The 13,382-nt window shown below is 37.9% G+C and overlaps 1 protein-coding gene across 1 annotated transcript in view; it reads left to right on the forward strand.

Moving 5' to 3' along the window:
• Positions 1-13,382, forward strand: part of LOC145904081 (activated CDC42 kinase 1-like) — a 51,324-nt gene that overhangs the window by 3,391 nt on the left and 34,551 nt on the right. The window contains exons 8-12 of the mRNA XM_082992311.1: positions 2,982-3,128; positions 4,516-4,610; positions 7,251-7,333; positions 7,725-7,839; positions 12,366-12,520. Coding sequence (XP_082848437.1) covers positions 2,982-3,128; positions 4,516-4,610; positions 7,251-7,333; positions 7,725-7,839; positions 12,366-12,520 — 595 coding nt within the window. The remainder of the gene's footprint in view (positions 1-2,981; positions 3,129-4,515; positions 4,611-7,250; positions 7,334-7,724; positions 7,840-12,365; positions 12,521-13,382) is intronic.

The raw sequence follows: 13,382 nt of genomic DNA on the forward strand, positions 1-13,382 counted from the left end.
TTAAATTACAATACGCCTGGCAGCAACAGAAACATTATATTTGTTATAAATTAGTTTACAATTAAAATTGCTGCCATAAAAAAGTCAATTTAAATTCAGATTGTTTGGCAATATGATGAAAATGGCTATGATTTAGGCTTAGATTGAAACCGAACTTTGGAAAAGAACTTGAATTAGAGCTTACTCAGTTTTTCCAAACTTTTGTGATGTGCCAATGTAAACATTTTAACTCCACTTGATATGTGATAATAGACCGCCTTAATAAACATCCACATCAACACATCATTGGAAATGCGACTGTCTCAGTGAACACATTTTAACTTCGCCTTGCATGCTCTTTGATATCATGCGGAATTGAAAAGGGCAAGTATGACGTCATAACAACTTCCCTATTATTTCTGTAAATTTTATGACAACAGTGCTAGGAAACACTAAATGACGCAGAAAGTCTAAAACGCAGAGAGTTATACCGAACAACATGCATCGGTTACTAAGTTCGCCACAAACATTTTTGCATAATTATGCTACATGGTCGAAAAATTTTGGGGGCTCTGTAGTCTGATTCAGAAAGCGTTTGATCCATACATCAAAAACGATTTACCGTTATATATTGACTTACACCCTGCTGAGAAAAGACTTACGAAATTACACAACCAGCTTTTGAGCATTATCGCCAAAAAAGGATGATTGATCTAACTTGTAGTTGTGTATCTTTTATACATTCTTCTCTGGGAGTGGTTTTGATCTTTGCGAAACTTGTAGCAACCTTTCAACAACAACTATTCTGTGGGTTACTATTTTATGTTATATCCGAGCGCTGCATGGAAACTTTGTGTTTCAAAATATTCTCAGAACTGAGTCCTTCCAACAACGTTTATTGCAACCTCGCATGGTCGAAATAAACCTCAAATCAACAGTTTTGTTGACTTTCTTAAATGGCATGCTCAAGAATCGAATCATTACGGGATTTAATACTATTTTTACAATGAACAGAAGCTACTATTGTGATCACATGAGGAACCGACATAAGCTGAAGCAAAGGTCACACAAAATTTCTTCGCGGCCGAACTCGTAAGCCGCCGTTTTGATAATTCCGCCGTCTTTCCAAAACCTGAACACACGCCAGCTAACCGCACAGTTTGTGTTGTAACCAAATCCTGATCTTATTAACTTGAACCCAGTTCTGCAGCGCGAATACGCCCAGAGCGCGAATGCGCGACAGGAGAACGGCGTCTCCATGCATTTCTCATACAATGTTATACATTATTTCCTGTATGGTTTATTCGGGCGTATGCGGTGCCAGTTGCTTTTTACTGAAATTTGTCTTTCATCTTTCGAACTTGATTTAAATACAAGTGGGATCATGTCACCATAATCTGTGTGCAACCTGGCCATGTATTTGTTTATTGTTTATCGACCAAATTTGGGAATGACTCATCGAGATGGCTCCCACATCACGTCCGCCATTTTCTAATTTTTCGGCACTCCAAAAATCTGTTCTTCTTTTGAACATTTCAACCTTTTTTTGGTTATGCAACACCGTGTACATATACCCACATCCCAGTGGGTTCTTTGCACACAGTTTCTCTTTGCGGAAATTTTGTGCTCGAATTCTGCGTTGATTTTTCTGTCTTAGTCGATATTGAGGTGAATTCTTCTTCCTTGTTTTTGGTTTTAAACGAATTGTTGCTACAACTTGAAGATGCCGTTCTTTAAAAAAGTTAAGGTAAATATAATGGATAAAATGTTTTTTGAATTTACGATCAGTTCTGTTGTTTGTTGGGACAGAGTAGAATATAAATTTACTTCGTCTCACCTAAAAACTCAATTGCAGAATTGCAAAATCGTAATGTAAATTCTTTCGAACAAAAGATCTGTTTGCAGACTATCAACGAACGCAACAGTCTTTGTTGGATTCATGAGGCCAAATAAAATTAACGTTTTAACGAAATGCGTCAAAAGATAAAGAAAGTATAACCATGCAATCCAATTGAACACCTTTCTACGTTGCTCTGTTTCACACAGAAGTATTGTAAAAAAAAGTCACGAACAAATTGAACATTAAACGCAAACAATCCAAAAACATAACATTACTGAACAAAGAGTTACGACTTAAAAGTGTTTGTAGCAACGCAAGCGGAGGTCCATTTGTATAAAAATATAACGGAGATATTTAAACTTGAAAACACATATCGAATTAAATTAAACTTGGAATTTTTTTAAAATATCTTTTTCGCCACTCCAGGAATATTTCACAGAATTATTCGAAAACAAACGAAACCAAATTTACGAAAAAAGAAAATAAATTTGGATCGGAAGAGGCGATAGAAAAGTGTGTTTCGTAATAATATGCGTACATATGAAATGTAGAACAAGTCTGTTTATTTTGAAGCGAAACTACAGATCGTGTTAAAAGTCTTGCCATATTTGTCTTCGCCGATTTAAATCCAAATAAAAACGTTCTTCGCATACACAAGAAATATGTCATGCAACAACATGTTAGTTTTCACCAGAGCAATAAAAATTATAAAAGAAACAATCTTGAAATACTTATATTCTATTGCTTTTTTTCCTGCTCTTTGTGCAATTAAGAGCGAACTGCTTTGGAATGCTTCTGCATTGTTGCCCTCCAATTGCAGTTTGTCAGATCCATGTTGGCTGCATTAGTTCTACGTTCGTTGAATATAATGAGCTCAATGCCGAAATCGGCGCCAACATTAAGACATATGCAAGAAATCATGTTACCTGTACAACCCACATTAAATTCATGTTTTTTTTTACAAAAGCCATTCCCGTTTCCACCATCGGAATTTACCATATCAGTGTTTCCAAATAAAAAAACTGTTTTTCTTTAAAATGGGTGAGAGATAATCTTGACAGCGTTCACCGAGGATGTGTTTGCTGTTTGAAAAGAATAAAAATACCAATTTGTCACAAATGTCAATGCAAGGAATGAAAACATTTAACTTATTTTTATTTAGATTCTTCACAAGATAGAGAAGGAAAGTGAGAGACTGAGTCAACCTGACAATTGCCCTGATTCCATGTATTACATTATGAGAAAATGTTGGAGGCTGAGACCCAGCGAACGTCCGACATTTGCCCAAATTAAAGACTCCGTGTCCAAGGTAAAGTAATGTATGAAAAATATTCTTATGAAGTTTTTTACCGCCCAATTTTGGAACCCTTTTTCATATTTTTATAATGCTAAAGTAACGTACAAAAAGAAAACACTGACAAAGCAACACTTTTAAAGGTGTTTGAAAATTCTTTTTAAAATTTCAAAATAACAACGCAGTATATATGTAACAAAATTTAAGTGAAATTACAGTAATGTCGTTTTTTTTTATGGTTATCAGATCAGCAAATCCAATACTTTTTATGATAATGTCGGGCGTTCGCAACCTGTTTGGACTCCATGCGAAAAATTTGCCAAACTTAAAATGACATTCGTGAAAATTACTGGAAATTTTCCAATGGGTATACTTATACCGGTAACTTCGATGGAATTTCATTATTAGCAATTACGTCCATTGAACAAATAATATCCTGTTCGAGGAAGAAATGAATTATAATTGGCAGATTTACGTTTTGATCCCACTATGAAGTAATACTGTTTTATTCCAAGTCGCTCCAAACGAAAGCTTGTGTTGGAGTATTTACCACGTACATACATCCTATTTTTATGGTGCTTAACGTAATATAAAGGGATTTAACGGGGATATTTTATCGCATAATAAAGGGTTTATTGTGTTCGGCTATTCTCCCTAGTTCTGTGGTATAAGTACCTCTCGGTTGATGGTGTACATTACTTTGTTTGTAAATCATGTACAGAGCTTTTCTCGTTTATAGATTTAATTAACCACATCGGTTGCCGTTGGTTGATCAAACAAACTTACAACATATTTTACGGGCTATGCTTCAAACAAAAATTTCAAATAACTGAGGCAACTGGTGTCTTGGCTAATTCATTGCTGACTCTGTCAGGCATATTTATTCCTATAGGACGGTTTTTCTGGCAAAAATAGGTGTTGTAAAATGTGCATATTTCGTTACATCCTGATATAAAAGGCTGCTGCTTAGCAACAGAAACGTTGAAACGTACAACTATTTTTGCCAGAAGAATCGTCTTATAGTATGCAGTGTCTTGACACTCTGCAGTTCGTTAAGATTAAGATGAATCGTGTTTGTTTTGCGGCATAAAAGCAAATACGTGAGTATTAGGTCTGGTTGCTCGGGATATCCGCAGTTGCTGTGGACGATTTTCTCTCATTTTTTGCCGAACGTGGTTGGATATCAATCCAGCCAAAAATGTGCCTAGTTTCATTTGTGTTATTCCAATATAGATGGATTCTGATAGTGCTGCTTGTCGCATTACATAATAAAACGTGAAAATGCCCCCACCCTGCACACTTCTGTGATAACGTTAAAATATTTAAAAATTTTCTCTCCCTAACGGTTGTGACATGACCAGGTTACTTATTGTGTTCAACGTTATACTTCATTGTTTTGCAGTCACTGCCTAGAGAACTTAAATCATCGTCAGGATTTACTGAACCTGGAAGGTTGAAGATAAACAAAGGAGATTCCATCACAATCATTAAGGGCCGGTAAGTTGATGACAGTTAAAAAATGATTTTTTTTGTGAATTTTTTTTTAAGAAAATAAAATTGTAAAACTTTTTCAAACATTATTTTGCTTCTTTTGCGACACTGATATTTGGTTGATAAGGGAATGGTAGGGTCTTAAACTTTTTATCTCACAACCAAAGCGTGTCGAAATTGGGTTGTTGCAAATCAATTGATACCAGGTATCTATGAGAATATTTCGTCCTCACGATAATCGCGTACTTGACCACATTTAGCAAAAAATACAAAACCACAGCAACCTCTCCAATGCTAAATGCTGTACTGATTTATGTACGGATATATATTTAGTTGAGCTTGAAGCAATCTATTTACATCTAGATTTTATCAGCGTTCGTAATCTCATGTAAGATTTGCAGCATAATAACACTATGACTTAAACACACCTTTTTATTATGGCTTGCACATCGCAACAATTTAGTGTTATGTGCAATAATTTGTGTTAATGCCGGAACAACGTGACAGTTTTCAAAAAAATAAAATGGTTTGTGGCAAACTTCCACTTTTACATTTGCAACTGCATGCGTGTTTGCGAAACCTAAAGTTAAAGTTATTACAGTGCACGAATATATGCACTTTACATGCTGCATACAGCCTCGTTATATAACAAAAACGTATGGTGACATGCACTTTCTAAACTTGAATCAGTTGGAGCAGGTTTTTAAAAAAACCCAAAGGGTTTGGCGGCTGACGTCATCAACGGGGTCCGCTTGGGACAGAAGGTTGAAAAGATCTGTTTCACCCGTTTCGCGCAATGTTTGCGTCTTCCGAATTATTTCACACAAAATGGCGGATGAACAATCAGGCATTCTACGAAAAAACGACCACGCAACCGTAGTTTCTCCCACGCAACTGCAGCTTGGAATATGCCCGTAGTCCTACTTAACAATATGTAATCCGTAAATAGCGAACTTGCCGACCCAGCTCAGTCCCGGTTGATCTCCTTTAAACCTGTTTACAGTAACCGGAGTTCTCTCGTTGACCATTTTAAGGAGAAATTCTTCGTCGGTCGCAACCTCTTTTAACACCCGTGCAAGGGAGATAATCTTGTTGGCGCAGGGATGAGCTCAGAACAAAACATCCTTTTGTATTTTATCCAGAAGTAAATTTTCGTAATGCGAAATCACATTTATATCATGCAGTAATATTTACGCCCACCGAACTTTCCCCATAACTTAATAACATGAATTATAGTTGGGATTTTCTTTCATTTAAAAAAATGCAGTTGGTTAGCATGCAACATTTACTGTGAAAAACAAAGTCATAGCTCATGGAAATTTTTGCTTTCGCTTATGCTGGCTCCATGCATATTATTAACTTTGTTGTTTTAGCTGACCATAGAAGTGGTTTGCTGCCAAGAGTTTGATGCGAATTTAAAACTTAAAACAATTAAAATGATTTTCGGCAGTTTCGGTTTTGACGATTTATCACAATAGCTACCGGACGATGGCGCCCAAGAGCATTTCAAAGTGAATTTGTACAAGATGAATTACGTAATCGGTCGGTGATACCGGTTAGACCACCGCCGCACATACTATCGGGATGTGTTTATTGATTACAACAGAGACCTGTCAACTGTTAAAGCTTTTCTCCGCCCGCTTAATGCCTCCCTTGCAGGCAACAGCCGATTTGACACTGATTGCAACTTCGCTAACGTCAACTTGTTGCTATGCGACCTCCATTTATTTGTTGTCGTTGACGTTGGTTTCACATATCGCTATATGGACTGGTTGGGCATGACAGTCACGTATGCCATGCGTCCTTCTCCTTCGACTGCTGTGTTTTTGTTTTAAGCAAGGGGTTAGTACATACAGGATGTATGTTTCCACATCTTTTGTAAATACTGATTCTTTCCTTTTAGTAATAAGGAACATGTTATGCAATTTTAATTTCGCAAGTAACAGTTGAACTTGTCACCTATATAACTTATAAAGTATAGTATTTGTATATGAATTTGTTGATCAAATACAAAGGAATGAAATTATGCCTAAAGAAAATGTTTTTCCACGGTCTCAATTAATATAAAAAGCGCGTTTGCTGTCACAGAACCTTCTAAAATCAATTTTAGATACACAACATACCTTCTTTACATTATATATATGTATTAAATTCCTGCTGTCGTCTTGCGCGGTTAAATTGTGGTCTGATAGCGGACTTTGATCGCTCGCAAACCAACCAGGAATGCTAAGCAAGAGAAGTATGCGCCTTGTGACGCTCCAGCGTGGTGGCCTTTGCGTCATTTTCGTGCCGACATTGAACCGCTCTGATTATATTTACCTGCTTGATTGAGCTTTGGGGATTGGCTTATTAATTCTGCGGTGGTTGGTGGAAATTCTTGTTGCCTAATGCAGGTTTCCAAGAAACTTATTTCTAATGGAGACACAAATGCGGGTAGCTTTCTTGTACACTTCTTGTTATGGGTGGATTTGTACAGTAGAGTTTTCGGATAAATGCAAATTCGATACAGGGCATATCAAAACATACAACCTTGAAAAAAACTCCATAAAAGTAGAATTGCGTCCTTAAGCGTCATGTTATAGGATTTGTAACATCAACAATAACTTATTTCAAATCTTGAAACATTTCTTCGTATTTTTTTCGCAGGGCGGAGAATTTTTGGTGGCGTGGCCAGAACAAACGGACTTTAGAGGTCGGAACATTTCCACGTAACATTGCTCATAGTTCATGTGAGTATTTCCGTGAAATCACTTCCCTGGAGTCATCTTTCTCGTGATGCCTGTAGTTAACTGTGGTTACCACCGCTCAGGACCAAATAATAAGCATGCTGCATTTTGTTAAGTAAAGCACGCTGTGCACAGCGATTTTGGTTAGCCCGACTTGTCTGTCCAAAAACACAATATTACTTATAAACACATTTAAGTGAGAAAACTAAAGTAAAATATAAGCACGTTTCTTTAAAATAAGCTCAGTTGTATTTACTGCAAAACGCTGATCGTAAAAATAAACTGTATATGGTAACCGTGCCTATATAGCGCATTACTACAGTAGGGTGGCTTCATGGCTTGTATTGTGTTTAACAATCAGATAGATATTTAAAACAATCTGGTTGTATTTTAGCTGATCGATTCGACACAAACGACATCAGTTTGCCATTGAAGCATTCCTTTATTCACACCGGGCATGGAAGCATCGACCCTGACCAATGCTGGGGAAAACCCGAGAGTATTGACGAGTGAGTTGTTCACTTTGTATTTTAGTTTTTTTCATTTCGGTTTTTAATGTATCTTATTTATTCCCGTAAGCACCGAATTTTCAAAATTTACGCTATAATCACAAATAATACCGTATACCCGCCCTTCCACCACCAAAATCCAGCCAGAATATGCACATCCTTGTTCTATCCTGTGTTATGACCAAAATCTTCACTGAGTTTATTGTGCAAGCCTGCAGATAGCGATCACATGAGGTAAACTCAGTAAACAATAGCTTGCTACCCGCTTAACCCCGCACAGGCTTCACTTTATACGTCCACGTGGTCATCAGATGTTTACCGGGCGCTGATGGGATTCCGGAAGCTGTACCACCGTTTGTGAAGTTACGCAACATCAGGTTTTGCGCCAATGCAAATTTTACTAACGTCGATCGTGCGTTAGTCGGCAGGTTGTTGATCATTTCATTGTGTAAGACTTCTCTAGGAATTTGAATTTCCAGGATGCGGAAGCTTGTAACATCCCTTCCTAGTTGCGACATAATACATGGTTATTTTCCCTCTGTTTTCCTCCAGCAATTGTGACCTCGTGGGTCTCGCGTGTTAAAGCGCGTGATTTCGACCGATTGCTTGAGAGCTTTAAATATTTATATTTCTGACATTTTCGGCTCTGGAATTTCTATCATCAGTAGAAATAAGTAACTAATGCACCTGTTCATAATTTCTTCGTAACATGTTTTTGTTGTGTCAAAAAACAACCACTTGTGGCGTAGTTGCGCTGTTCGCGGTATATGCTGTTTTTTTACAAATTGACGTGTTGAGAATGATGCAATTTCTTTGCCGTTGGTGTAATTTAATATTATGTTATTTATTAGGAGTTTGTCTCCCTTCTCTAAAGTCTTAGTTTGAAACATCTCTCGTATTCAGATTGTTATTGGTTAGAACAATGTTGTTCCAGTAACATACCGTCACTTCAGTTTCCCCTCTGTCCATTTTGTGCAGGATAAGTAGGAAGGACGTGTTCGCATGTGGTCAGAAATCCCCCTTTCTAACAACACCATGTAAATCGTTCTGACTCAAACCCAGGAATTAGAGTTTCCGTTCTTCGTGCGTCTGATTCATATACTCCCGGTAGTTGTTCTTCCGCTCATCGGTGATTGGCCGAATGGTAATCACGTGACGACCCTGGTCACGTGAAACCATTTCTCTATTCTTATTACGAGCTTTGGTTCCCGTATGTTGAGAGATAAAAAACATAAGGGATTTTCCAACCACTAGTTCTGCAAACTCAGTGCCGGATACTCCTTCATTAATTTCATTCTTTTTTGTGGGTGTGTTTTAACAAATACATCATTCAATCGCAATCACCTACGTTTACGGTGAGAAAGCGACGTGCGTTTTGTGGCCTAATAGCAAAAGGATATTTAATGGAATAAAAGTTTTGGTCGTGACAAAAGTTGTGGAGATAAATGGACATGACAGTCGGAATTTTTATTTGAAATTACCATAAAAGTGGTTGTGTCTGATGCTGCTAATCCGAATCGTTGGTTTGAGAAGTGGAACTGTACATGAACAATATTGTTGTGATCGGAAATGTCACATGGTCTTCCAGGTAGTTGTTGGCCAATGAACAACAATTCTGAGTCGTTTCGTGCTAGCTTCCCGTGTTTCAAATTCACTGCGCAAGTTTTGCAACGGAAGAAAATAATGTTGTAGCTTCTCTACATGTAACACAGTGCTGACTCTGTCTTCTGTTTTTGCGTTTTTGTAGGTCCTTAGATTGGAAAACCCATTAATTATTATAATAATTATAGGCCCTGTTCCTTCTGAATATACGAACGTCATTTGTTGTGAGTTCGCTGATCCTACAGTTGTTTTTACTTATATGGCTGCGTTTGTGCGTAATGTTTCTTTCCCAAATTTACACATGTTGCCAAAAAGGATGCGAATTTTTGTTTTTTCCACAAATTTTCAATTTTCCTCGCCAGTTGTACGTAACGCGAATGTCGACTTTGCCAAAACTCGTTTGAACACTTTCCACGATTACGCGTCCCCACCACATTAGTCACGCCGCACAAAAGCGTCGATAAGTTTCGCCAATTGGAGGTTTTGCACCACACCACGCCTCATAAGTGCGGGAATTTTGTCGCGTGATGGCGAAAGTGTTTGTTTCCAAAAAAGGTCATTCTCCTGGGCTTAAATATGCATTTAAGAAAAGTAGTTTGAAACAAGGGTTGAATGTAACATTGTTATCGTATCCTGTGCCAATATCTTGGTTGGATAAAACGCTTTACATTTTGTGATATCAGGGCCCAAGTAAAATCGACCACGCGGAAATTCGCGCAAAAGCGCAAAAGAAAGCGACGTTAGGTATTATCAGTGACATTCTATGGCCGGAATAGGTAAGCAAAACAACATTTTGATATTGTGCCGTGTCCACATAAAGAAGCACTTCAATAATGTTGCATAATTTCATTACACGCTAGTACTTGGGATAGGACAATACATGGCAGTCCCTGTTGCTTGGTGGCACAGGCGACTGTAGTTTGTGAATACTAACTCCACATCAGTGAAATTTCTCCTTTGATTTCGCTCGAAATTGTGTGAATCATTTTAAGGCCTCTTATAACTCGTATGTCGCTGTCAAGCTATCGCAAATTGCCTTTAATTGTTTTTCAATTGACAAAAAACATGTTTAAATTATCGTACTCATGGCATTACGCTGTCATTATTGCGTCAACACGAAACACTTCTTCCAACCAAAAAAACAAAATCACAATTTTTTGAAAGTTTGAAAGTTTTCAAAACGCCCCCATGCATCATTCATCAACTTTTCAAAACCCGCTTAGTTTGATTTCCGGAATCCCGTAGGAGAAAGGTTCGTCCCATAAGGCGTTACCACAGCTGTCAGCTGAACACTGAGTTTCTTGGCTGTGTCATGGTACATTATTTTGCCCTAAATTGGACCCAAAGCATGTTTTATTTGCTTGGTATATTTGTTTTTTTTGGGTAGGTAAGAAAGCAACGTCATCATTTGTATCTATGGTGACCTTATCTTGCTTTTAAATGATCTGTTTGTTTCTGTAATCGTCGATTATTTTTAAAATTTGTGGTTTGTAAACCCTAGGATATATGATGGTTTTTCGGTTTCTTGATTAGCGAATGTTGTGTTTCATTAAATGCCATGTAAAGTGCGACTAAATATTGGACACATTCTGCAAAACTACATGTATATGTGATGTGTGCTTTTACGACACAAACTGTCATCAAACAAACACAAGAGGTTATGAAATATTTCCCGCCAAACCGGTTTTATCTGCTACCGTCTTGTCGCCCTTGTCTTTTGGTGTATCCGATGAAACTTCTGGGCCCTTCATTATTCAGCGTGATTTGTTTTTAGTCCGTCTTGGCAATTTGTTCCTCGCGGCGAATAAGTTTTGCAATGCATTATATTGCGATTTTATATTATAAAGATCGTCAAAAATGTTCAAATCTGTGGTTTATTTATTTTGTAAATTTTCAGGAACACAGATTGAAACGTATTACTGCATTGTTGTATGGTCGTAGATTTTTATGTCCCACTACATCAGTGACCACCCTTAAAGCAGCATGTACTAACTTGGAAGTACAATTAACGGTTATTTATTCATCCACGCTAATATGATATTTGTTAACTCTTTCTCTTTATGTCTGATTTCTGTGAACCGTTTCTCCGACATAAGGTCGCCTAGCAACCATACAAGCTGCAACAATAGAACCACAGTCGGCCAATAACAACATCCCCTTAGTCGAAAAGTGTTTAGGTCGTTCGACCTAACAGTGCTGGTCATTCATAAGTACCGCTTTGGCGAAAGGAGAAAGGCGACCGAAATGCTTGTTTCCGTCGAATTACCTCCAATCGCTGTGAGTCACTGGTCGTTACTAAGCAGACATCGTACCTGATTGGCTGCTTGGGGGAAGTCGCCGAAATGGAATGTTTTGTGAATACGTCAGTTTGTTTTTATCCTTGCTTCCATGTCATGCCTACATCACTTCCATTTTGTCTCAACCTTTTTGGCCAAAAGTTAAAAAGAGTAAAAGATATTTCTGGCAACAAACAACCCGAGTTATTGCAGTGGTACCAACCCTAGGTTACTTTTTGTTTCGTTTTTTTGAGTATACTTTGTATCTAATTTTATTTCGCAAAAGGATTTTTTTTCTTTTGAATATTTGTAAATAACAAAATAAATATTTGCAAGTGAAGATTCAACTCAATTGCAAAACTTATGCTCAGAAAACTTATTCAAAACTTTTTTTTACCTTTCACTTCAAAGCTGTTTAGAATTCTTCTATACGCATCACCTGAATAATGTAGGTCGGTAGAACCCCACCTTTCATATCAAATATGTTCAATTAATTCAATCTTGACCTTTGGTAACCTCTCGCGTGCACAAGGCTTGCTTTACGCGCGGCATGGTCTGTTTGTTTGTTTATGCGTTTGTGTTTACCTGTTTGCAAGCGCGTTTCGTCACGGCCGAGCCATTGTGTCGTAATAACTGTGTTCAACGCAGATTGTATCTCAATAATCCGATGGAGCCGCCCGATCTTATCGACATGACGACCGTCCTCGAACACTCGGAGCACGGAAAGCGAATGGATGAGCACGAGGAGTCGGAGGAGCGCCGGAAAGAGAGATCACGTGATCGTAAGCGTGAAGCGAAGTCACGTGAGTGGAGTGATTCTATTTTTTTGTTTAAAAAGTGAATGAGGGGAGTTCTCCAAGCGAACCTTGTTGACCTCCATTAGGCGAGTCATGCACCAACCTTTGAGAGGAAATTTTAGTTTTAATTTCGAAACGAAAGTGATTGAAATACGCACAAACCGTTTTCGAAACACATTTACTGAAAACCAATGTACTTAATTATTGACAAATGTTTTTTGCGTTCTTTTACAAATATCCCGAAATTTTGTATTTGTGAATATCACTCTAGAGCAAACACAATATTGTGTGACTGGCGGTGTTATGACAAGCTTATGTCGCATACATTTCGAACACATCGATTCACTGTTGCCTTGGAAACTGCACAACCACGTAACTTTCCAATTTGCTATTCGTGGCTTCGCGGTTAGTTTGTGTGCAAGAAACTCCTTCAAATGGGGAAAGCCGACAAACTCATTATTTATTAATGCCGGAAGTTGAGTGGGGCGGAGTGACAGAATTCCTTTTCTCGTGGGCGACCCGTTGATCCGCCAATAACCGCAGTTCCGTTTTCCTAATGACTAATTGCTTACTGTGAAAGCTTGTTTCCTAATTAGGGTCCCCCGACTGCATCGTTTCAATCGATATTTTCTTCTGTGTTCGGTTGTGTTGTAACAGAAACTCTTTGATTTTCCAGAGATTTACTTGGACTAGAAATTATTCGTTATTTGAAGTTTACCTATGACGTAACAAACAAGTACATCGTGGTTCGCTAACATAACATGGAATTTCTACGCCTCTAAATTGAAGGGTTTAGGACTTCATTGTTATGTTGTCTTGTTTTCACCGTGATTTACAACAGAACTTTCACATAACACCGTAGAGGGGA

Source organism: Ascidia mentula, chromosome 5, assembly GCF_947561715.1.
Source record: "Ascidia mentula chromosome 5, kaAscMent1.1, whole genome shotgun sequence".
Taxonomy (NCBI): Eukaryota; Metazoa; Chordata; class Ascidiacea; order Phlebobranchia; family Ascidiidae; genus Ascidia; species Ascidia mentula.